Source organism: Schistocerca serialis, chromosome 5, assembly GCF_023864345.2.
Source record: "Schistocerca serialis cubense isolate TAMUIC-IGC-003099 chromosome 5, iqSchSeri2.2, whole genome shotgun sequence".
NCBI lineage: Eukaryota > Metazoa > Arthropoda > Insecta > Orthoptera > Acrididae > Schistocerca > Schistocerca serialis.
Genome location: NC_064642.1, coordinates 505,022,183 through 505,049,043, shown reverse-complemented (window position 1 = coordinate 505,049,043; position 26,861 = coordinate 505,022,183). Strand labels below are relative to the sequence as shown.

Below are 26,861 nucleotides of genomic sequence, written 5' to 3'. Positions count from 1 at the left end.
TTTTATATTTAAAGAAATTGTGCCTCTGGAACGACCTCGGCTTCCTGTGACCACTTAGTCAAGGAAATTGGTCTGTGCTTTAGAGAAAGTGGGTGTGGGTTATTTATTTGTGAAACTTGTCAAGTGTTGCGTGGTGTAAACCCTACTCCGTGTGTTTGTGACTGTAGCAGGTTGTGATGGAACTCGAGGAACATCCTACCGTTCGCCTAGAAGTGACGAAAACCCCCTGGTGTAGTCGTCCTGTCGGTGCCTGCAGAGATTCGGGAGAATCGCCAAGCCTGCACAATTTGAAGGGTCGCGATTTCTCGCGCGCCGTCATCCACAGGAGCCCATACGGTATTATGAAGTACGTTCATCTGTCACCTAGCCTAATGATATTTTCCGTGTAGCAACTGACAACTCCAGCGCAAACAAAGGCTCATGCAGCTGATAATTAAACATCTCTTAGCGGTTTGCTAGCTTATTAGGTTGCAGTGGTATAATTAATGGGGCACTAACACCAAATGTAGCGTAACTATAGTAATATAGTCACAATGCGTGTTAAGACTAAAAAATAATTGAAACGACAGTGAAATCTGTCGCTGACTTAGTGAATAGTGTAGACAAGTTATTTATGCTTACGTAGTGGGTGTGGTGTCCAGACCGCCAAAGCTAACAGCGTATTTCATTGCGTTTGTGGCAAACTGTTCTCACTCAAGAGGATGAAATAATTTTGTGTATTGGTATTTATTAGGGTGGTTTCGTCCTATAGACGTTAACTACTCGACGATATACTATTTTACAGACCACTCTGATTTTACTCAGATATTGAACATAAGTGAAGCTCCATTAGTAATTTAGATGTGTAATCTGTCCAATTGAAATTTATGCTCACGTCGATGCTTGCTGTTTGCTTTTTATCTGTTATCTGATCACGAAAGTGTTTCTTGTGCTGCTCCCATCTTTGTAATCTGGAGTACATCCGCTAAGTTAGTTATTCTAATTATTTTCTGCATTAATGTCAGTTGTTATATTCATTATTAATTAATTCTCAGTCATACAAACGTTTTTTTTCTATTTCCGTTACTGGCCAGCCAAGGACTATGTTTAAACAGCTAGGCTAGGTTTAAGTTTTTCCTACTGTTATCCATCTGTTCACTTTTTTCTTTATACATTTTAGTGTTCGTTTCCTTCCTCGCCTTCTTCTAACACTTTGTCTTCCAAACCATTCCGCTTCTTAATTTTCTTTCCCTATTTTATAGCTTCATTTCTTGCTTATTTATACCAGTTTGCTTTGCCACTTAGCTTTTCAAACGTCGTGCGGCTTAGGCAATCTTCGGAGTGCCCTTAGAACAATTACTCTTGTTTATCTAATTTTAATATTTTTTTAAAAAGATTCGTACTTATGTGTTTATTGATATTCACTTTTATACTGTCGTTTTATTCCAGAATAAGTTGCTCACAAGCTTTCTGTCCAATTTTTTCCATTATATTTTATAGATTCTAAATTTATGGTTTTGATGAAATGTGTATTTTGGCCGAGTTAATGGTTGAAGTTTTTTTTAGGCAATAGTTTTTGTTACAAACATTTTGAGTTCAACCGAATGCTACGCCCATCTTTCGCAAACCTGCTTTGATAACTTAATGTTCCCATGTGATAGTGGGTAGTGATGAAAGAATGTGATCTGTGGCGTATCCTGATGTTTACGTTCACGCCACATTTAATGGACATTTCGTTATAAAAATCAAAACTGCAAGATTAATTCGTAAAGGTCACATTACATAGAAAGTTTGTCTCAGATGTAGGTGAAAATGCGATCAGTAATGTTTCAGATTTCGAGGTAGAATGGGATAGGAATGATGATGGAAATAGGATCACATTTGAGGAAGTGGAAAAAATGGTCAATAGATTGCAGTGCAATAAAGCGGCTGGGGTGGATGAAATTAAGTCGGAACTCATCAAATACAGTGGAATGTCAGGTCTTAAATGGCTACACAGGATAACTGAAATGGCCTGGGAGTCGGGACAGGTTCCATCAGACTGGACAAAAGCAGTAATCACACCAATCTTTAAACATGGAAACAGAAAAGATTGTAACAACTATAGAGGTATCTCTTTAATCAGCGTTGTGGGTAAAATCTTCTCAGGTATTGTTGAAAGGAAAGTGCGAGTATTAGTTGAGGACCAATTGGATGAAAATCAGTGTGGGTTTAGGCCTCTTAGAGGTTGTCAGGACCAGATCTTTAGCTTATGGCAAATAATGGAGAAGTGTTATGAGTGGAACAGGGAATTGTATCTATGCTTTATAGATCTAGAAAAGGCATATGACCTGGTTCCTAGGAGGAAGTTATTGTCTGTTCTACAAGATTATGGAATAGGAGGCAAACTTTTGCAAGCAATTAAAGGTCTTTACATGGATAGTCAGGCAGCAGTTAGAGTTGACGGTAAATTGAGTTCATGGTTCAGAGTAGTTTCAGGGGTAAGACAAGGCTGCAACCTGTCTCCACTGTTGTTCATATTATTTATGGATCATATGTTGAAAACAATAGACTGGCTGGGTGAGATTAAGATATGTGAACACAAAATAAGCAGTCTTGCATATGCGGATGACTTAGTTGTGATGGCAGATTCGATTGAAAGTTTGAAAAGTAATATTTCAGAGCTAGATCAGAAATGTAAGGACTATGGTATGAAGATTAGCATCTCCAAAACGAAAATAATGTCAGTGGGAAAGAAATATAAACGGATTGAGTGCCAAATAGGAGGAACAAAGTTAGAACAGGTGGACAGTTTCAAGTACTTAGGATGCATATTCTCACAGGATGGCAACGTAGTGAAAGAACTGGAAGCGAGGTGCAGCATAGCTAATGCAGTGAGTGCTCAGCTACGATCTTCTCTCTTCTGCAAGAAGGAAGTCAGTACCAAGACTAAGTTATCTGTGCACCGTTCAATCTTTCGACCAACTTTGTTGTATGGGAGCGAAAGCTGGGTGGATTCAGGTTACCTTATCAACAAGGTTGAGGTTACGGATATGAAAGTAGCTAGGATGATTGCAGGTACTAGTAGATGGGAACAATGGCAGGAGGGTGTCCACAATGAGGAAATCAAAGAAAAACTGGGAATGAACTGTATAGATGTAGCAGTCAGGGCGAACAGGCTTAGATGGTGGGGTCATGTTACACGCATGGGAGTAGCAAGGTTACCCAAGAGACTCATGGTTTCAGCAGTAGAGGGTAGGAGGAGTCGGAGCAGACCGAGGAGAAGGTACCTGGATTCGGTTAAGAATGATTTTGAAGTAATAGGTTTAACATCAGAAGAGGCACCAATGTTAGCACTGAATAGGGGATCATGGAGGAACTGTATAAGGGGGGCTATGCTCCAGACTGAACGCTGAAAGGCATAATCAGTCTTAAATGATGATTATGATGGTGATTATATTGGTGCCTGTATCGAAAGTAAACCGTGAAAAATCAAGTTTACTAATTTTACTGAATTTTCTTTCGTCTTGTTATACCTATAATCTGCGCTTAATTGTAAGGGTACAGTGTAGTTGTTTGTCATTAGTTCTGTTTTGCCGAAGGAGATATTGTTTTTTATTAATTGCGTACAGATAATTAAATTTGAAAGTGTCCATTTTCCTAACATTCTTGACAACTTTTGCCGCAATTTTCAGATAACTTTTTCAGGTCCGTAGCTATAAAAGACTGACTAAAGTAAGTCGCCTTCCAGGAATGACGCTTTTGAAATTTCCCCTTGCAGCAGGCTTTGACCCCGCTAACACGTGCTTCGACGAATCGACGTTGCCGCGGCATTCTGCCTCCGTGAGGAATCAACTCCACTGTTGTGTGTTCAGCTGTTCTGTGGCCTGCTTAGCCTTTGGCCTGATAAAAAGTAAATTCGTATGGCATGTTGACTGTGGGAGTCCTGAAGAGGGATGTTCAACCACCAGTTAACAAGCTCTTCCAAGTCTACATGTATGTGCATACTCCGAAAGGCACCGTACGGTGTGTGGTGGAGGGTATCCTGCACCAATACTAGTCGTTTTCTGTCCTGCTTCCCTCGGAGATAAAGCGAGGGAAAAATAGCTGCTCATATACCTTTCTAAGAGCTCTAATGTCTCGTACTCGTATATTACCTTCGCGGTCCATATGAGAAATGTATGGTGACATCAGCAGGATCCTCTCCATTCAGTTTCAAATGCCGGTTCTCTAAATTTTCTCTATAGTGTTCCTTTAATAGAACGCCGCTTTCCCTACAAAGGATTTCCATTTCAGTTCCCTAAGCGTTTCCGTAACGCTTGGTTGTTTTTCGAACCTGCTGTAACAAATCTAGCGGCCCGCCTCTGAATTGCTTCGATGTCTTCCTTTAATCCGACCTAGTGCGGATCTCAAACATTTGAGCGGTACTCAAGAAGATGAAACACCCTTTTCTAAAATCCTGCCAATAAAACGAAATCGACCGTTCGCCTTCCATACCACAATCTCACACGGTCGCTTTCTTTCATATTGCTTTGCAACATTACGCCCAGATATTTAAACGATTTGACTGTATCAAGCAGGACACTATTAATACTGTATCAGAACATTACGGGTCTGTTTTTCCTACTCCTCTGTGTTAACTTACATTTATCTACATGTACAGCCAAATAGAAATTTTATCTAAGTCATCTTGTATCCTCCTACAATCACTCATCTTCGACACCTTCCCTTATGTCTCAGCAAACCACCTCAGATTCCTGTCCACACTGCCCGCCAGATTATTTATGTATGTAGAAAATAATAACTGTCCTATCACAGTTCCCTGGGGCACTCTTGACAATACCTTTGTCTCTGGTGAACATCCGCAATCGAGGACAACATACTGGGTTCCATTACTTAAGAATTTTTCGATTCACTCACAGATATGAGAACCTGTTTCGTGTGCTCTTACTTTCGTTAACAGTCTGCGATGGAGTACCGTGTCAAATGCTTTTCGGAAATATAGACCAGAGCAGTTTAAACTCTGTCCGTAATTCCTGTTGCCCTTCATCAATAGTTCGCAGTGTTTCATGTTAAAAGGGCAAGCAATGTTTTCTAAAACCGTGCTGATTCGTGGATATGAGCTTTTCGGTCAGTAGGAAATTTATTATATTCGAACTCAGCATATGTTCTAGAATTGTGCAGAAAACCGAAGTTAAGGAAAATATTCCTTAACTTTGCTGATCCGTTTTTATAAACTACTTGTGTCCAAGAGTCACTTGCGCTTTTTTCCACTCGTTTTGGATTTTGCGCTAGCCGAGAGGTTAACGATAAATGCAAACTTAGTAAGGGGCGAGTGCCGCAGAGAACTCTTTGTTAAACCGAATTGGAATTCCATATGGATCTGGCGACTTATTTGTTTTCAACTCTTTTGGTTGTTTTTCTACGCCAGAGATGCTTATTACCATGTCGTCCGAATAGGGATTTGTTCGATAGTCAAACAGAGGTATGTTTGTACGCTTCATCTGCATGAACGGTTTCTCAAACGCAGAATTTTATACTTCGGCTTTCGTTTTCATATTTTCAAGTGCCGCACCATACTGGTCAGCGAATGACTGGATCGAAGCCTTAGACCCTTTATCGTTTTGATGCAGGACCAGAATTTTCTCTGTTTCTGGGTCAGATCCATTGCTAAGATATAACGGTAATAATTATATGCTTAGTGCATAGACGCACTAATTTCTACAAACTTTTGCCTGCCGTCATTTGCGTGTCCTCTTTTGAACCGAGAGTGCAACAGCCTTTACTTCCTCGGCACTTTTGGAATTTCGTTATGAAACCACGATGGGTTTTTTCTGTCCTTAATCCTCTTATAGGCATATACTCGACCAGAGCGGTTTAAACTCTGTCCGTAATTCCTGTGTCCATCATACTGGAAATAAATGATGGCAGTTCATTATCTAAGTGAGATGCTTGCGTGTCCTTCACGTACTCCCGTAACGCTACAGGAGAAAGGATACCTACTGTTTAACGTGGAATCCGAATAACGTGTTGTTGCAGGCATATCTGAACAGCATTCACAGGTGAAGGCTAGCGTAAAGGCAGATTGAAAAATTCTGGTGTCTGATCGGGATTCGATCTCGTGACCTTACGGTCTGCAAGCTCCCACTTTATTAGTAGACCACCAAGCCCGACTTACTCTTCTGATGACTGTTGAGGGTAATACTGTTTTCGAAGAAATCTGAGTTTATATGTTCATATTTGTAGCTAATAATACGTTTCTATTCTCCGTGAAATCTAACAATGCGAGTTACAGTCAAGTTGCTTGGTTTCGTAGAGTCTTTACCAGACTTACTCATTAAAAACTACAACTTTAAGCAGATGTCACTTAGCTAAGCGATGATTGGCGGCACGCTTTCTAGTGTCAAGCGATTTGTGATAATTGCGGTGACTAAATATTCATACAAGTTAAGGCGGTGAACATTTATTTTGTCACTAAAATGTTTCTAGATACGCAGCTATTGCGAACTATTTAGTATCAAAGTATCCACACACTCAGGATGATTTTAACAAATTTGACCATTGCTGAGAAAGCTTACGTTTCGCCAACGTGTCCCTTGAGGAACAGTAAATAGCACGGGAGGCGACAGCACTGATAACCTACGTTAAAATGAATCATTAACTTGTGTTCAGGTGCTAGAGGGTGTCCAGAGCATGTTAGACAGTAACATGATGAAAGTTATCGATGGTTCGCGGTAACTTCATGAAGGAGTTTGCACAAGTGAAAATTTTCCACTTTTTGAAAAATCGTAGCGTGTAAGTTTATTTTGCTCAGATCACATCGTGTATCTGTTCTGAGGATCTCTCTCTCTCTCTCTCTCTCTCTCTCTCTCTCTCTCTGTGTGTGTGTGTGTGTGTGTGTGTGTGTGTGTGTGTGTGTGTGTGTGTGTATCTTATCCTTCACTGCTCATCTTCTCAGAAAAGCAACACTCCGTTGAAGTAAGACGTGCCTCACTAAGTGGCATACAAATGTTATCGATATGGCAGATTTCGACGTATTAATTGGCCGGTAGGATGCACCGAGGATTCGTTATAATAGGAGATTATGGCCTGTCGTTTAGTCAAACGGCCTTCAAATAATATTACTAACTCATTTTACATAGGGCAGCGTTTTAATGACATCGTACGATAAATATACTGAGCAAGGAGGCTGGATATGTCCACCATAATTGTAAGTTAACTGTTAAGATTGTTAATGCCTTCGGACGTGAAAGTGACTTCTTTAATGGAAAAATTATGAATGTAATTACTTTCAGATTAGCGTTGGCGCATCTACAAATTTCTTGTGGCCATCTAGTGAAGGTGTTACAGTAGCTAATTATTCAGACCTATTAACAAAATGTTGATCATACATGTGTGCGTCGAACAATGCAACACGGTGAAATTCACTATGTACTTTCATACTGCTACATGCTATCGACTAAAGAATTATTCTTACTTCGTACCCATATTGTTCGCTTGTCATTTCAGAAATGTGTGTTTTCGGAGCTGTACCAGGCTCACAAAAATTGTTGATACGTTAGAAATGGATACTGAGTAGAATATTCGCAGTTAGGAGACTGTCAACTATATTCTTCACGCACGACAAGTATATTTCCTTACACATAAAAAAGAAAATGCGCCCTTGATGTATTCAAGAGATTTAAAGATGTAGGGTGTTGTCTTAAAAATTTGTTTTTCCAATCACCTTGAAACAAGTGCATCGTTTCATTCAGACAACTTATTTGCGACTACTGGCCATCTGTTCGATTTACTCAGTCTTAAGTGTGAACGCCAACACCAGACTGCTGGTTTTCCGTATCCGCTGAAGGAAGGATACATAGTTATATATTTATGTAACTTGAAACTGTCTATACAACACCCTCTTGGAAAATTCATTACTCGTGAATGAAACTGCATTGTTATTTATTTTCATTCATGTAATTAGACTTTGTGCAAAATGCACTGTATGCCCCATATCTGAGATTTTTTTCTGGTTCTCAATTAGTTGAAAATGATTCCCAGATGATCTGTGTCTAATTTGGTTGATCCTTTTGTGTTTTTATTTTGCCGGTGCATCCTCGAAACATTGTGTGCTACGTCTTTCATCTTCATTTGGTATCTCTTTTTTGGGACCGTAGATATCAGAAAAAGGAAGCCTTTGCTAAATTAAGATCCCTGTAGCGATGCACTTCAGAGGGTGCTGTTCTATGCACACCATTCTTTGACAGCCCGTTTTCAGATACGTGGTTTCGATTGCAAAGAGTACTCAGAACAAAGTCACGCATCTTATTCGGTCAGAGGTACGGCGATTCAGATCCATGTTTCACATAACACTGACGTAAATAAGTCTCTCAAAAAAAAAAAAAAAAAAAAAAAAAAAAATGGCTCTGAGCACTGTGGGACTTAACTGCTGAGGTCATCAGTCCCCTAGAACTTAGAACTTTAAACCTAACTAACCTAAGGCCCGAGGCACGATTCGAACCTGCGGCCGTAGCGGTCACGCGGTTCTAGACTGTAGCGCCTAGAACAGCTCGGCCACTCCAGCCGGCAAAATTCTCTCGTTCTTATCAGTAACACTGTTGCGCAGTAACTGTATTTACTCTATAGATTGCTGTATATTGTGACACTCTGACACTGGAAGAAAGACCGGAGTTTGAAACTACAATGTGCTAAATCGTTAGGGAAGATTACAGTACGCCATCAGTTTTCTGAAATCCTTGCGTAACCACTCCAACACTTAACGATATCAATATGAAAAGAATTCCATCGCCATCTTGCATAATATTCGACATGTTTAAGACTTCTTCGGTTTTTCGTCGGTGTACACAGAGTGATTTCAGAACAGAAACCAGTGACAATAACGGGCGTCGGAAGTTGTTGTATTTCATGAAGATTCATTTGTTGACAGCCAAAAGCCGTCACACATCAAAAGTCTGCACAGCGACGTTGCTTGACCTTTACCTCGCAAACTCGCATGCAAAAACACTTATGTATTGCAAGATGGAAAGGAATTACGGTTGAAATGTTTAATATGTAGAGGTCTAAATAGACGTTTTGTGCAATGTCATATGTTCGTTCGCGATGGTATGAGAAAGTGTGCTGTATGTTGTCTACGTCACGTAGAGAATTAAAGAATATCAATAAGCCGTTAGTGTTAAACTTAATTTTCACGGATGCAGTAATTGGGACTGTGTAGTCTGTAGTCAACTAGTATGTTAGCTGTCATTTTTTTTTAGTTTTCATTGTTACCATGGGTCTTCTTCTCAAATACAGTCTTTGTTGAAAACTTTGCGGACAGATATCTCATACGAAGACAAAGGAAAAGGTCCACTTAAACGTATGTCCGAAAATTTTTTGTTTTGAGTTACGTATCAATTACTGTTAAAGAGGGAGTCATCTTTTATCTACCAGTGGATGAAGAGGTGAGTTACCCGACAAATGTTCCATTTTAGCCACTGCTAGATATTCATTTTCTAAGCAAGTAGCGACCATTATACAGAGCCACACTTACAATAATGGGCGCGAGGCTGGACAGAGGTATCAGACTAAGACACTAGAGTTATCTCTACCGTTGTGTTGTTGAAACAGAATACGTAGTACCACAAAACTGGGATCGATGTAGAGTAGATTTCGGTGGCACGCGTGACCAGAAAGAATAATTCAGCAGCCAGACGAAGAAGATTCAAGTGTCATCACATATGTCTTCGCAGCATGTAGTACTTGTCAACAGGGCCGCATGGAGGATACTTCGCTAGCAATTTGTGTATCCAGTCATCTTCGTGAATGAATTGAAGTGAGCGGAGAAAATTTTATAATTCATTTTTAGTTCGTAGCTAGAACACTTCGTTAGATTTTCTTCAAGCAATAATTCGGAAACGAAAGACTTTCGGACATACGTTTATGTGGACTACTTTATGTTTTGATGGGTGGATACCTTCCCCAGAGCTTGTAAACATATTACTGACACACTCTACAAGAATAACAAATACTGATGACGCTAAAATTCTGATATTGAAATTGTAAATCGTACTAGTTTTACAATTTTAGTCCGAGTTCCAGATTCCTTTTCCTCCAATATATACAATCAACACTCGCTTACTGTTTGCTTGTTATTCTACTGTCCGTAATATGTAATTTAGAATTGCGCTTGTCAGTCATACATTGTTACCCATTTAATTCCTGTCACTATTTTTGAACTCCGAAGAAATGAAGATATTCAAATGAATAAGATCGCCCACCCAACACTGGCATATGTATCGCTGTTTCCAATGATACGTTCATGCGCTAGTTATATCGGTCGCAAATGTCTAGGAAGAGATGGGTTTATTCTGTGTTCATCTGCTCTAGAGCACGCAAGATTGGAAAAACGATGCAATTCATGCACAGTTACGATTACCGCGTTGGGTTGGTATTCATGCGTATGTATTTCTTGCCCATAGTTTCTCCGTATCTCACAGTACAAGACATTTCGATGGGCCGCAGTAATAAATTTCAACATTTTTCACTTTTTGGCATAGCTGCTTTCATGACAGCAATGTTGGTGTTCTAAGAATGTAAATTGACACTTGGCAAAGAAGAACAGTCCCAAAAACTATAACATTCTAAAGACCATCGAAATTTATTTCCGTGATCACAGCAGCCAATCTCCATGTGTCCGGGTGATAAGTAAAAGTACAGCATCCATTGTGTGAAACTTTTTAAACAAAGGTGATGACTAGTGATCATTTATCAGGAACTATTTGAGACTCTCGTTTCTGTACGGTGATTACCAGAGATTGTTGAACTGTCTAACGTACACCGTCCGTCCAAAAATTACGAGACTGAGTTTATGCCTTGCGTTTATACGTCTGCGCAGCAAACTACGGTGGCAGCTTGAAGTAGCATTGCAAACGACAAATGTAAATTCGAGTTAGCTGTTAGCAGACAGTGTTAAGTAGTGCGGGCGTGACCGTAGTGTTTCAACGTTGTTTCGTCACATATATTGGATCAACATCTCCAAATTAAATGGTCAAGACAGTCTCCAGAATGTTTTGAAGAAGAAAAGAGTTTGTGTTAAATTTGTCGCACACAGTTTCACTAACTGCTATGGACGCCTGCCGCACCTTGATTGAAATGCAAAACGCGAACAGTTCATTTCTGGAAAAATCATCACGGGCGATTAGACATGGTGTTATCAATATGAACCTGCCACAAAACGACAAAGTGCAGAAATTAACATGAAGGATCAACGCTTAGACGACTTAACCGGTATTCAAACCAATGTAAGGCGCGAGTTGGATATCATCACAAAGAAGTAGTGTTATGACAGTTTCATATGGCTGTATGAACGTTCTGTGTCTTGTTCGCATGTGGAAGGTGACTGTGTGGAGCATCTGAAGCATTAAATCCGGTAAATTTTCTTTGTTTTCTATTAACCCACTCTCGAAACTTTTTGTATGTAAAAAGATATGCCTGTAATCTGAGAAAAAAAGTGCGAAATTGATAGAGCTTCTGCTTTTCCATAGCAATGCAAGTGGGAATATAATATGACCAGGAATGTCAAGGGAGTAATTCCAAACGTTAAAACTATAATTTTAATGTTGTTTCACCCCGTTATATCCGATAAGGCGTGGGTTTTGTGTGTGTGTGTGTGTGTGTGTGTGTGTGTGTGTGTGTGTGTGTGTGTGTGCGTGTGCGTGTGTGTGCGTGTGTGTGCGTGTGTGTGGGTGTCACCGACACAAAGGTGTGCTTGCTTCTTGGGAGTCTTTAATCATGTCACTTCGTAATCCCAATGCGGCCAAGTCACTTACTGTTGGGGTAGGGAAAATTGTGTCACGTACTTTTTAGAGAATTGCAGAGCAGTTATATGGCTGTAAAAACAGCTCAGTCTTTATGATAAAAGAGGATCTGCGCAATATCACTGACTATAGCATGAGTAACACGCTTACTTTCCAGTGGCAAGTTTTATATGCTAGTCCTCATTGTACTGAGATTCTTGTTAGATAAGAAAATCCACCAAATCTGTCTGCAACTCACTGCCTTCCGTCTCTGGTATTAGTAAGTTGTAAAAAAAGGTACACACATTAAGCTGAAGGTAAGGGACTGCGCAGATCTTAGTTCTGATTTTTTGCATCGTATGTTGTGACAGAATGGGTGTATTAAATTTCCGATTTATGTGGTCCGCAAAAAGTAATTTCGCATTACCATTTCTTAGCTTTCGTTCTTTTGAGTTTTACCCACACATACTGCGGTGCCTAAACATTTTTTTTTTTTTAAATCCTAGTGAAGAATATATCACGGTTGCAAATGTTTACATATTTTCTGTTCCTTCCACTCCATCTACAATGGGTCGGTAATGTTTTTGATTTTGTATTTTAAGAATTTTTATCTGGATTTTCACGTCGTGATTTAATAGCATCACGACGCGAAAATCCAGATTCTTCGATAACAGGCCTGTCATAACATTGGTCTAGTGCGGCAGCTGGTGAGTAACGTCTGGCCGCACTGTAGGCAAACGCAGGGTACAGCGCATGCGCAGCAGAGCCGCTCTGCGATTTTCGCCAGAGGGAAGTTGAATATGCACCATCTATCTGCAAATCGCGCGCGTGTTATAGAAACGGGGCGCAGACTTGCGGATACTGTCAATCGTACCTAGCCACCAGCAAGGTTGAACCACCTGAAGATGAAGATGTCGGACAGTTGCTTCGAGGAAAATATTGTGGAATTTGCACTACGTGATCCGGCTGCAAACCCGTGAAGACTATTTACAAAATTATACAGATTTTTTATGTTTCTGTATGTAAACATACTTGCAGCAAAAATAATTGGTTTGCTTGTATAAAAGGGCAGAAGTTATGCAATCAACTAATCTTTATTACGTTTAAAATATAATTTATATTGTGCAAGGCGCAATGAACGATGTGCGGTTCTGATTATATCAAAAAAGGGTTATCGGCTCCCATTTTCTCTCTTACACATTCATTCATGTTTCGCCCCTAACAATTCTACCAGTATTACCGGTAATCTTAATCTTACCATTTACTACGTGATTTATGTAGTATACTAAACCACCAAACCGTAGTTTTTGAAATGCGATTTCCTATTAGATAAGAACTTAAAGTTCACATTTCAAAGACATTTGTGCGAACTAGAATAATAGTTCATACTGAAGTCAGTGGCAGCTCAAAACGAAAAATTCACTACTATCTCGCAAACGACTGGCAGGGATGTTTTACTTCCAGTGCCGTATACTTTCCGCCCTGTCAGTTTTCGAGTTATGATCCACTGTATGAACGGAGAATTGTGGAAGCAACAAACGGTGTTGCCCGCAGGAGTCAAGGTTTCTGTCCAGTATTCCTTAGATGAACCTTCATGATGCTTTCTTGTCCGTATACCAAAACTGCCACACTCCGCAATCGGCGAACGTCTTCTGCCTTTGTACCGTGCGCGCAGAACCATCACTTCATTTTAGCCCGAGAGATGCTGACAGGTTGTGTTTTTTTGTTGTGCAGGGAAATATCGACCATCCATGCGAGAGGCGGCATCCGCATTCGCGAGCCGTGGTACGAGAACTCGGCGCGCTGGGACGCCGATCACCACGACCAGGCCATAGGGTGAGTACTTGCGTAACGCGCGCCTGGCTAGCTGGCCGCCCGCTGTACACTTCTCTCTCCGTCCAAGTGGCCGTCTCACGAGCTGCGCGCCGCTCCTACGTTACGAGGTGCAGATCTTAACACCTGAAACCATTCAGTGCTTCTATTAATATATTCTGCAAACTGAAGTTCGCCACTGCATGGAAGTGGAACGTTGTTGTTGTTGTTGTGGTCTTCAGTCCTGAGACTGGTTTGATGCAGCTCTCCATGCTACTCTACCCTGTACAAGCTTCATCTCCCAGTACCTACTGCACCCTACATCCTTCTGAATCTGCTTAGGGTATTATTCTCTTGGTCTCCCTCTACGATTTTTACCCTCCACGCTGCCCTCTAATGCTAAATTTGTGATTCCTTGATGCCTCAGAAAATGTCCTACCAACCGGTCCCTTCATCTTGTCAAGTTGTGCCACGAACTCCTCCCCAATTCTATTCAATACCTCCTCATTAGTTATGTGATACACCCATATAATCTTTAGCATTCTTCTGTAGCACCACATTTCGAAAGCTTCTATTCTCTTCTTGTCCAAACTATTTATCGTTCATGTTTCACTTCCATACATGGCTACACTCCATACAAATACTTTCAAAAACGACTTCCTGACACTTAAATCTATACTCGATGTTAACAAATTTCTCTTCTTCAGAAACGGTTTCCTTGCCATTGCCAGTCTACATTTTATATCCTCTCTACTTCGACCATCATCAGTTATTTTACTCCCCAAATAGCAAAACTCCTTTACTACTTTAAGCGTCTCATTTCCTAATATAATTCCCTCAGCATCACCCGACTTAATTCGACTACATTCCATTATCCTCGTTTTGCTTTTGTTGATGTTCATCTTATATCCTCCTCTCAAGACACTGGCCATTCCGTTCAACTGCTCTTCCAAGTCCTTTGCTGTCTCTGACAGAATTACAATGTCATCGGCGAACCTCAACGTTTTTATTTCTTCTTCATGGACTGTAATACCTACTCCGAATTTTTCTTTTGTTTCCTTTACTGCTTGCTCAATATACAGATTGAATAACATCGGGGATAGGCTACACCCCTGTCTCGCTCCCTTCCCAACCACTGCTTCTCATTCATGACCCTCGACTCTTATAACTGCCATCTGGTTTCTGTACAAATTGTAAATAGCCTTTCGCTCCCTGTATTTTACCCCTACCACCTTCAGAATTTGAGAGAGAGTATTCCAGTCAACATTGTCAAAAGCTTTCTCTAAGTCTACTAATGCTAGAAATGAGTGGAACATACATGTTAGGAACTTAAGAAAGAAAATATAAAATTGCGTACTACTGAGAAGTGATGTTGGCAGTGGGATTTATGCTCCACTAAAAAATAGACGAGCAAAACTTTGCTTCCGCCGGTATGCAAGAGACGGCAGTAGTGGAAAGTGGGGTTCAGGTGGTTGGTCATAGGTGTAATAGAATAAGCTTAGACGTCTGTAGTGATTGGATCACAAGGTCATCCTCGATTAAGTACGTCAACTTACGTAACCATTTCTCGCCATTTGCGGGAAGCTTTAATTTTCTGCTTTAACATGAAGAAATCTGAGGCTGTGGCTTTTAAAATGCTGGGTGTGGAGGGAACTATTAGTGGAAGAACGTGCAGAGGATATTGTCAACGCCTTCAGAACGGTGATTTAGATGTCGAAGACCGGCATGACGGAGGAAGACAGAACGTTTTCGTAGCCACTGAAACACACAATGACAGCCACAGGACATCATTATCGAAAGCAGTTGAAGCGTTCGAGCCCAACACGGAAACACAAACGGCCAAAATACAGCGATAGACACGTAAAGGTAATTTTGCAGCAACTCAGTGCTCGACCCCATGTCGCAAAACCAGTCAAAATATTCATGGAAACGTTGAATGAGAAGTCCTGTCCCTCCCACCGTATTCTCCATACGTTGCTCTCTCAGACTACCACCTTTTTCGATCAGTGGCATACAGTCTAGCTGACCAGCACTTCCGATCATATGAACAAGTGAAGAATTGAATCGATTCGTGGATCCCCACAAAAGACGCCCAGTTCTTCCGCCACGGGATTAGTGTGCTGTCCGAAAGGTGGTAGAATGTAGTGGCCAGCAATGGGCAATACTACGAATCATATTTTTGTAAATTTTTCACAACAAAACCAGCTTCGAGAAAAAACGTCGGAAGCAAAGTTGTTGACCTAGTATTATTTGGTAAACTTCGACGACGATCGAATGTCGATTTTACAATTTCACTACGCAAATAAAATAATTTGGTAAAGTTAAAAAAGTACAGAAAATAAGTAGACGGGGCAGATACGAGATAGTACAGATTTGGGAAACAAGTAGATGTAGACTGGTTAACATAGAAAGTGGGACTACGTGCTGTGTGGCTCAATCCACAGAAAAAAAATAGGGGAAAACGAAGAGTAGAACATGCAAATAGATTTTGAGAGTGATGGATATACTAACTGTGCAGACATCAAAAAATTATCGCATGACAGAGAGAGCTTCAGGACGTATCAATCCAGTAAAAATAACGCGAAATACACGTACGAGCACGCGTCTTACGTTGAGGTATTGGGGCATATGACATTAGGGAGACATTCTCGCTAATGGGCAGAAATGAGACTGACTGAAAGGATATTAATCTAAGCTGAGAAAGAAGAAAATAGGATAATAATGTATGTAAGTTGTAACGCATCCAGTGCCTACTTGTAAACGCAGGAACGGGGGCTGCATCTTTAAAGACTGTGTGCCTAAAACCTCACTATCCAGATTTTCCCGCGGCGGTTGCTCTTCTCTCCTTGCATTAACGTTATTAATTATTATTGTTATTATCCAACAGGATGCGGTGCCACTCACACAAGTAATCTCACCTCAGTGCGACAGAATTCTGTATATTCTGTTGAACACACACAATTAATCTAATTCCCTAACTGGCGCAGTCGGTTTTTGCATTCCAACCACGTTATTGTTGAAGGAATTTTATCCAACTCAGAAATATGCAACACAGAACGCATATGAAATTCACTGTTCAAAAGGTGCTTTATATTTCGACGAAAATCACAGTTCTTCTGGTCACTACTAAGGAGTTCCTTCGTTCATTGCACGAGGGTGCGCGTGACCCAAGCGCGACGCGGATGTTTCAGAAAGTCAGTGTGTGACATCCGAACCGAGGAAGTACCTGCACTCGCGATATTCAGACAGTCAAACCATACATGTTTCTTTTACTTGGAGATTGTAATTAGAGCCAATCTAGCCCACGTTATCTTCTAACAGTCCCGACGCGGTTGATTATTCACCTTCCGACATGACATACGAGATAGAAAATAGTCACCTTTTGGATAACTATTAATATTAAATAGCGAACACTGATATGAAATGTACAATTTGCGTGGGAAACATTGTTAATTACATCGCAATAACTTGAAAAATGCGTGTTGCAGCCATGGTATCAACACTGCACGAAACACGCGTCCCACAGTAACCAAGCTACCACTCAAATGATGCGCTTTACTCTCGCCGGAGAGGCGACTTTAAATATGTTAGCGATACAACAGTACGCTCAGAAATTGTAATCTCGCAGTATTATTAAAAGAAAATTTTACAATCTCACTACCTAGAGCGTTACAAGACGGTTCAGTTGAAGGGAGGCCGGTCGTTGTGGCCGAGCGGTTCTAGGCGCTTCAGTCTGGAACTGCGTGACCGCTACGGTCGCAGGCTCGAATCCTGCCTCGGACATGGATGTGTGTGATGTCCTTGGGTTTGTTAAGGTTAAGTAGTTCTAAGTTCTAGGGGACTGATGACCTCAGATGTTAAGTCGCATAGTTCTCAGAGCCATATGATCCATTTGAAGAAATGAGGAAGAAATCTGAAGTTTTGTAAGCATGACAACAGGATCTTAATGTAAAACGAGTGCAGTAGACTGCATAAGAACACTTTCACATAATAGTAAAATCAGTAGAAGACACTGGAAATATTGACAGAATGTAGAGAAAGATTGTCATTTGTTTATAAGACATGTCATCGTCATGTGAAGCAGACATGACGATCATAACTTTTAATTGCCTTGATCGAAATGTAATCCAATAACAACCAGATGATCACCGATTTCTGTTGGTTAGTAACCATCCTCAGATTTACAGAAAAGTTGTATTTCGGTTACTGTGGAAACCGCGTAACAGTGATTGAAAACAAATCTTTTCAGGAGTATTAAAACATTTAAAATAGTGAAAACCCTATTATGTATGCACTGTAATTGGTACTCGAATACATTGTTAATTACCACAACATCGTCATTAAGAGTAACTTGTCAGTGTCTAGAGATTGGTCAGAGCATGATTGTTAGCGTGCAAAACCAGTAGGAGACTAATCTCTGTATGTACTATTGCGTGACCACCGTAGCTTGCCAGATATAACTGACAGCTGGTGCACAAAGACCCACAGTTACAATTTTGATAAACAAACAGAAAGAAAGAACAACGTTATCGTGACACAAAGCTACGGAGACAAGCACAAAACGTACACTAAAGCGGTAATCTCTGTAATTATAAAATTCATAAAAATCCTGTCAAGATTAACTAATTATCAAACGGTAGTTATCTAAAACAATGGGTGAACTCAGATACCATCTTTGTTCGCTCGATTAAGTGGTGCAGCCAAAATAAAAGTAACAAAGAAACGATATTGTAACGTTTAAGTTTACGAAGTTTTGCTTTTAATCGACTTCACACTTTCGCTCCCCACCTTCCCAACTTTCCCGACTGGTAATCTGGTAATATCTCCATCCATTTCAAAATTGCTGGTCTTTGAGTGCTTCTTAAATGCATCAGTAATTCTGGTACGTTGCTGTTATTTACCTCCATAGAACCCGCAGACGTAACATCACACGAACTTGGTTTAAGTTTTTCAAACGCTTTAGCCATGAATTTTAATGTCTGTAATATATTTTACACTAGATCTTATCGTTCTATATGTAGAGAAAGGAATGTGTAGAAAGTAAATAAGATGGCAACACTCTAATGAATGACTAGGGGGTTACATCAGTTGGTTTATCAGTCGTAGCCCACTTTATTCCGGCTTGTGGCAGACAATGAAGTATTGCTCGATCACTTCCATATTGTGCAGGGGATAGGCAAAATAATGCACCGATTCATACAGCCAGTACAGTAAAATCGTTGTATGAGGAATATGCAACTGAACTGCAGCGTTTTCCCTGGCCAGCACAGTACCTGGACTTGAAAATTATCGAACCCTTGTGGGTGGTATTGGATCGCAGACTCCGGAGCAGATTTCCGCCTCCCTCGTCAGTATAGGAGTTTGAAGGGGTTCTGATTCAAGAGTGGCATAACATTCCACTGGAGACTATACAATCATTATATACCAGTATTCCAAGAAGTATCGCAACTGTATTATGGGCATATGGGTGTCCAACCCTTTATTAGTAAACCATTCCCAAGTAAGTACAGGTGTTCACATTATTTTGCTTATCCCCTGTACAGTGTCCTCCGGTATAGAGTTGATTCCTTCGAAGCGAAGACACATTGGAATGAAGTATCTGTTATCTACCATTCACACTGCGTAAAATTTTAACATCGTGATGTTACGAAGGAAGCCCTTGGCTCGTAAAGCGATGACGGTAAATTTGAAGTATTTGGTACGTGCATGGAAAATGTTGTATTTAGTTGTGTCAGGAATCGTGTCCAATGTGATTTTAATGTGCCAAATTACACTGGATCCGTTGCAAATATTTTTTTGTCAGCTTCATTAATACACTAAAAGGAATGTGTGTTCAGAAGTTCTTTTCTGAAAATATTTTTAAACAGACAGTTCTATGACATTTTTTAACTGCGGGTTCAACGTGCGGATTACATATGAGTGCAAATAATTATTTGTACCGCACTCACAGTATTGCACAGATTTTAACTACACTTGTCCTATGAAGTGGTGTGATTTAGGGTTAATCTCTTTGGTATTGAGTGCCCCAGTCGAAAATGACAAACACCACTACCACATCACTTTATAGAAGGCTTGATAACAGACACTTTGACGAAAACTGGCTCGGGAACGTAGCAAGCCGTAAACCGAAAGGAGTTGGCAATGCAGCCGAACCTAAAGTGGAGTAGACCCTCTATATATGACAAATGCGAAAGTTTGTCCGTAAGTATGTTTGTTACTTTTTCACACTGAAACGGCAGGGCGGATTTCGAAGAACTCTGGAGTAGAATTAACTTATACCCTGAATTTACAGGCTCCTTTTAAAAATGTGTAGTACAAGATATTTATTGATTTGAAGCATATAACGCGAAATGTGGAACAACAATTAGTCTCAGAAAAAGCAATTTACTAATTGACTTTTCAACTGTGTCGTATTGTGAAAATTCCTTTATTGTTTAATATGTCCTATATAATATGATTCAGTGTAATGAATACAATGCTTATACAATCCTCAAAGTGTTTAATACCTACTTCCATACAAACCTGTTGCATTTTAGCCGCTGAGCGTGAGGCGTATCTAATGTCTTCTGAGACGCTTGAAGCCTCGCAACGCGGTAGCATTCTCGCCTCCCACGCCCGGGTTCCCGGGTTCGATTCCCGGCGGGATCAGGGATTTTCTCTGCCTCGTGATGACTGGGTGTTGTGTGATGTCCTTAGGTTAGTTAGGTTTAAGTAGTTCTAAGTTCTAGGGGACTGATGACTATAGAAGTTAAGTCCCATAGTGCTCAGAGAGATTTGAACCATTTTTTGAAGACTCACAACGGCGGTGTTATTTAAATGCTGTACGACAGAGAGGCGTGGTGCTTTAACGTGAAGAACGTGGTAGGCTGTTAGTGAGGTTGCATTTGATTATGATATGCGAGCGTACCCACTGCTAACAGCCTCGCACGTGAAGGAAGACGACGTTGATGCCCGTACATATATTATAAAATTTGCTTTGCACCAAACTGAGATATCGCTTATTTTCTTTCATCGTTGGCTTAGTATGTTTGTACTTCTTCACGCTGAAGCGGATGGACGGATTTAAGATGAACTTCGGACTGGAAATAGTCTTTACTCAGGAAAAAAAAAAAAAATCGCTGTTCCCGTGGGATGGTCAGCGTGACTAACGTTCGCCTGGTGTGGGTAACATGATAAAAAAGTCATTCATTAAAGTTAACTATCAAATGAATGCATTAAGTTTAACGTAGAGATTAGTTTTTCCTCAAGTAAGCGAGCTAGTTATGAGCGATATGTATTGTCTCGAACGGTCTACGGAGCCATAAATGGCTGGCGCCTCAATACCTCCAACAGATAAGGTTTGTGATGGCGCACGCGGGTGGTTAATGAGTTTCGGCGTTAATATTTCGGTACAAATAACTCTTTAACTGGTAGTAGCACAACTGGGAGCAGATAGTGAGAAAGCAAACGGTTCGGGAAATTTAGCGTTACTGGCAGAGTAGCAGATGTTGCCATGGGCTGCTCGGAGGCGCTGGGAGCCCTCAGCGCAGCGCTTCGCCTGGCGCGGCCTGTGCCGCAGCGGGCGGTCCGGCAGATGCGGCGCCGGGCTACCTGGACTGCAGCCACGCACTGGCGGGGCGTGGGGATTACCCAGCGTCCCGCCCCCCTCCCCCCTCCATTCCCCGCTCCGACACCTCATTGTCTCCCTCATCTCACACGGCGTCCGCAGCAACGGTTCAGTTTCTCCCGTGCGTTACTCCTTCGGGACCCTACCGAACGAGTGGGCGCATTGGTGAGAGATCCACTCTCCTATCGGAGGACAGAAAGTCGAATCCCCTTTCGGCCTTTGCCATTTAGGTTTCCCTTAGTTTCTCCAAGATGATCAAGCCAATTCCTGCGTTTATTTCTGTAGAAAGGACTTCTTTGTTTTCCTTTCTAGCGTTTCAAAACACTAGCGTCTGCCGAACCTTAGACGTGGTCGTCGACGAGACGCTAAACAGCAACCTTCGCATTCCCTTACTTCGGGCCTTGAACTGCATGGTGATATAAAAGTAGCACAAATCAAAAAGTAATGAAATATGTACCTGTTTGGAATACGTATTTTATTTCATATATTCACACAAACACGTTGTTTATAACACATCCTCATAATGGATGCACCTTTCAGTAATACATGCAGAAGACCTTTTTCCTTGTTTGAGACCAGTTTGCGGAGCACGTTGATACTGATGCTGTTAGTCTCAGCTGCAATATGGTTCAAATGGCTCTGAGCACTATGGGACTTAACTACTGAGGTCATCAGTCCCCTAGAACTTAGAACTACTTAAACCTAACTAACCTAAGGACATCACAAACATCCATGACCGTAGCGGTCACGCGGTTCCAAACTGACGCGCTTAGAACCGCACGGCCACACTAGGCGGCGTCAGCTGCAATAGTAGCCTTCAGTTCCGTCAGTGTGTGTGTGGACTCATAAAAAGACCCTTCCTTTAAGGAATCCCCACGGGAGGCAGTCTGCAGACGTTAAACCGGGAGAACGTGGGGGCTATAATCCTTTAAAGATGATTCGATCCTCAAACAGTTCGATTAAGGAATGAGTTGTTTCGCTAGATGTATGACAATTGACACTGTCTTGCGGCAAGCAACAATAATGTTTATTTGTCTCAAAAAGCGAAATAAACTAATTGTTAAAATTTTCGAATCTTCATACTTTTTTTTTTTTTTTTACTAAGGAAGTTCCTTAGTCCTTTATTGGGAACTCTACAGATTTCTCACCGTTACAGGTGCATCCTCAGGAGCTGCACTGTTAAATAAGGAGCATTTTTAGAATAGAATTTTGTAAACAGGAGAAAAAATTATAAAAGTCCTTAAAATACGTCATACGTGCATTGACTGAAAAATGATGCCATAACTAGCCCTCAAACAATCGGGAAGCTACGATGGCCCTTAGTTCACTTTCAAATCTAAAATGTTGATCAGTTATAGGCTGTTGTCAACAGAAAATTGGCGTTAAGTATTACTACGTGAATGTCAAACTGAACATATGGGCGATAATATCTAATGTAGAAAATAATTACAGCCATTAAAATTTGTAGCTAAAGCGCATGAAGAACTTTTAACAATGTTCGTGGCATGTAACGTCTGCGGGTTATCTTAAAGTAAGTAATAGCAACCTACCAGAAGTGCTGTTGCATTTAAGAATCACTCACCATTAAGCACTTGTGAAAACGTAGATTGTTTGTTATGCCAATGCTACGGACTGGCGACTGGTGGTGTTGTACTAGAAGCTCGTATTGACAAACGTTCATCCACATATCTATACCATGAATCAAGTGATTCCCTGTGATGAAAAAGGAATGAACCTATAGTAAAGCACAGCTTGCATTATGTGTGGCTGACCGTTATGGTAGACCAACGGCAAGTGCCATAAAATGAAAATAACAACCCTTTTTATTGCAGAGACGACTTAATAAAAAGCATAAAATAAGTAAAAGCATCCTATAATATGTGTTTACTGTGGCAGACGTAAAACTACTATAGAAAACATCCGCTGCACAGGTGGTGTAGGTTACATGCGGTAGGCTGGGTCCTGAGTAAAATAACCGGAATCGAGCTTGTCTTATGACAATGAAGAATCGCACATGCGCGTAATCATAGGCAGCTGGGGCCCTGTATAAGTGTAACTCGTCAACAGCTGAAATATGGGCGTCGTAATACAATGTGGTGGTAACAGGTGGTAACTTTGTATAATTACCTAGTAAAATTGGAGAGAACGCCAATATATGTGTTTTTCTTAGTAAAGTGTTACAAGGAGTTAATTATTGTTAGCTGTGGGTGCCCTACGCACAGTGTAGCATGTAAACTTTGTAATGTCTTGGTTCACAACATTGTTAACTGTATTTAAAGAAAATGGCCCTAATATTCGTCGACGCGTTATAGCACACGACACTCCAATTTTTTCTGACAGTGTTGTGTTTCTGCGATTCTGTGAGTGTAAACAAATGACCGAAACCATGTACAGTACGCTAGAAGCTTTTTCTTCATTCTACAACTTCAACTGCTATACATTACTAACGTAATATGCACGAAATTGCAGCTTCATAGCTCTCTGAGCAGTACCACACGAAATCTGAGGTTGAACAGAAAGTAGCTTGGAATATTATGAAGGAGAACGCAACATCACATTCTTCACCTCACCCAGTTTAGCATCCTTCAAAATGGATAGTCCTTAGCTTCTCCTCATTTCTGTAACTAATTCATATTCGCCCAAACGGGAGATTAATCTCGTTAATATTGAATTTTCAGCACTGCAGTATCTGGAAATTTACCACTAAATGCGTATACGAACGACTGACAAAATAGAATTCAACGATGAAAATTCATTGCTCTTGAGAAAAGGACACGGTAGTACAGTAACAGGTCGTGTGACCTGTACTCTTTAAATTGGCGTCTCGGTTGGTCATATCTGTGGTGTTGCCTTGCGGTGGCTGATCGAATAAATCCAGTGCAACTTCTCATATAGACACTTCTAATTCCATGTGCGCGACTTTTCGATCCTACTGCATACTGAAACTCAAACTACGTCTCTCACTCAGAATCCGGATTTAGGCTAATTTTCATCCAAGTATCTTTCGTTTGCACTCTGTTCTGACAAGCACAGAATAAATTATAGCAACCAGTATCCACACGATGAAGAATATTTGTTTTACAGCAGTACTTTACATGCAATGAGTACGTTTATTACTGACTGTATGCTTACTAGCAGAAATGACAGAATTTCTTTTCGCGTAAAAAATACAAATCCACATAGAAGAATCGAAAGAATTCTCCTTCTTAGGCTGTAATGTTACAGAGGATGCCCAAAGCAAGGACTGGTGCATATGAAGAAAGCTGTCTTCAGTAAGAGAGGCCTGCTGGTGTTAAATATCGACGTGAAACTCAGGGTGAAGTTACTGAAAAAGTACGTCTATAGCACAGTATTCTATGAAAGTGGAAAAGGTAGCTTAAAAGCACTGACAAGCAGTTAAAATGAGATTCAGAAGGATATTAAAAAATAAAGTGGAGGTAGTGAAACTAATTGAAGAATAAAGTTGAACACTTTTACCGCGAGAGGGCGGAGGGGTGAAGGGTCAGGTTATAAGGACATTTGCTGCTGCGTCCATGAACTTCCTTTACAATATTAGGAGCAGTAGAGAGGCAATAATTATATGTACCGATGAAGACCAGAGTACGCCAAACACGTTGCAGTGATTACGGCATTCTGTTTTAGGCTTCTGATCCTACGTAAAATAATTCAGGAGCTCGTCGACCAGTCTGTGGCAATAAGTACAGCAAAAGAAAAGCTGAAGTTTTAAATTTAGCTTTTAAAAAATCATTAACGCAAAAGGAGTGTACAGAAATACCGACGTTTGACCGTCGCACTGTCTCCTGTGCAGAGGACAGTGAAATAGGCACCTTGGCGTTAAGAAGCTACTGAAATAGCTGAAAACAAAAAACAGTTAAGTCGCCGGTTCCGGATGGAATCCCAATTCCGTTTTACTCTTCAGAATGTGTCCTTCATGTAGCTTGCATTTGTCACGAATCTCTCGCCTAGCGCAAGCCCCCAACTGACTGGAAAAAAGCGCATGTGACCCCTGAATGTAAGAAGGGTGAAAGAAAGCACTCGTAAAATTACAGGTCAATATCCTTAATATCGGTTTGCTGCAGAATTCTTGAGCATACGAGGTGTGCGGCCAGTGTGGCCGTGCGGTTCTAGGCGCTTCAGTCTGGAACCGCGTGACCGCTACGGTCGCAGGTTCGAATCCTGCCTCGGGCATGGATGTGTGTGATGTCCTTAGGTTAGTTAGGTTTAAGTAGTTCTAAGTTCTAGGGGACTGATGACCTCAGAAGTTAAGTCCCATAGTGCTCAGAGCCATTTGAACCATTTGCCATACGAGGTGTGTTCGAAAAAAAGCCAAACTTTTGTTATAATGTACGAACCGACAGAGAAAGAGCGCTGCGGCTATCGAGTGCACGTAGCGGCGGTTTTAACCATCTATTTGTTCCCGCAATTCGCTCTTAACCGTTGGCATTTCGCTCTTGACCGTTAATAAGCTAGCTACAGCCGCTGACGGCAGCACGTGTAGAAGCACCTCATTGGATTCGTGCCAGGGATAATGAAAGAGCTTGAAAAATAACGTGTGTATGTGTGTGTGTCAAACTTTCAGAGACACATTGGAAATGCTTCGCCAGGCATACAGGAAAGACTGTATGAATGGGTGAGCAAAGGGTTTCCCAGTCGAAAAAAAGGGCACGCATGAGTCAGTCAAAGATCAAAGTGATGTTGGTTGTGTTTCTTGACTACAAAGACGTTGTCCATCAGGACTTTGTACCACTCGGTCAGATGGTGAACAAGGACGCCTACCAGGAATCCTTGCGCACATGAGGGATGCTGTGCGTAGGAAGAGGCGTGAATTGTGGGAAAATCAGCCTTGGGTGTTGCATCATGACAATGCGCCGCCTCATACGTCACTCTTTCCTTGCCCGCAGCTGTCTAGCGAAACATCACATCATCGTTGTGCCCCATCCACAGTACTCTCCCGACTTACCTACAGCGGACTTTTTTCTGTTGCCTACACTTAAAACCACATTGAAATGACTTAGTTTCCAAATCGTTGAGGAGAGTGAGAACAATGTGACGAGAGAGCTGCGCGCCTTCCAAGAAAATGCGTTCCAGGAAGCTTTCTAAAAGTGGAAGAAAAATGGGAGCGGTATATTGCCAGTAGAGGGGACTATTTTGAGGAGACAGTGCATAAGATGTTCTACAATAAGCAATAAAGACGTTACAGCCACAGTTCTGTTTCTTTTCGAACACATTTTGTGTTGTAAGTTCAAGTATAATAAATTTCCTTGAGACGAAAAATCTTCTATCCAGAAATAAGCAGGTACTTAGAAAGCATCTCTCACGCCGAACTGTTTTCCCTTTTCTCGTACGACGTTCTGCGAACCATGGGTGAATGGCAACAGACCTATTCCCAGATTCCCGGAAAGCGTTCGATACAATATGACGTTTCGGACTATTAACGAAGATCCGAGCATACGGTATAATAGGTTTCCAGGTATGAGAGTGGCACGAAGACTTCTACTACTTAAGAACCCAGTACGTTGTTCTGAATGGCAAATGTTCATCAGAGACAAGGGTAAAGTCAAGAGTGCCTCAGGGAAGTGTGACAGGTCCGCTCTTCTTCCCTATATACATAAACTATCTACGGATACGGTAAGAAACAATCTACGACGGTTTGCTGATGAAGCTTAGGAAGTGTCGTATTGAGTGGCTGTAGGAGAATACAGAATGAC

General features: G+C 41.1%; 1 protein-coding gene across 1 annotated transcript in view; it reads left to right on the top strand.

Annotated features, from left to right (window-relative positions):
- Positions 1–214: 214 nt before the first annotated feature.
- Positions 215–26,861, top strand: part of LOC126481586 (homeobox protein OTX1-like) — a 193,040-nt gene continuing 166,393 nt past the window's right edge. The window contains exons 1-2 of the mRNA XM_050105444.1: positions 215–346; positions 13,470–13,571. Of these exons, the coding sequence (XP_049961401.1) occupies positions 342–346; positions 13,470–13,571 (107 nt within the window). The 5' untranslated portion in view covers positions 215–341. The remainder of the gene's footprint in view (positions 347–13,469; positions 13,572–26,861) is intronic.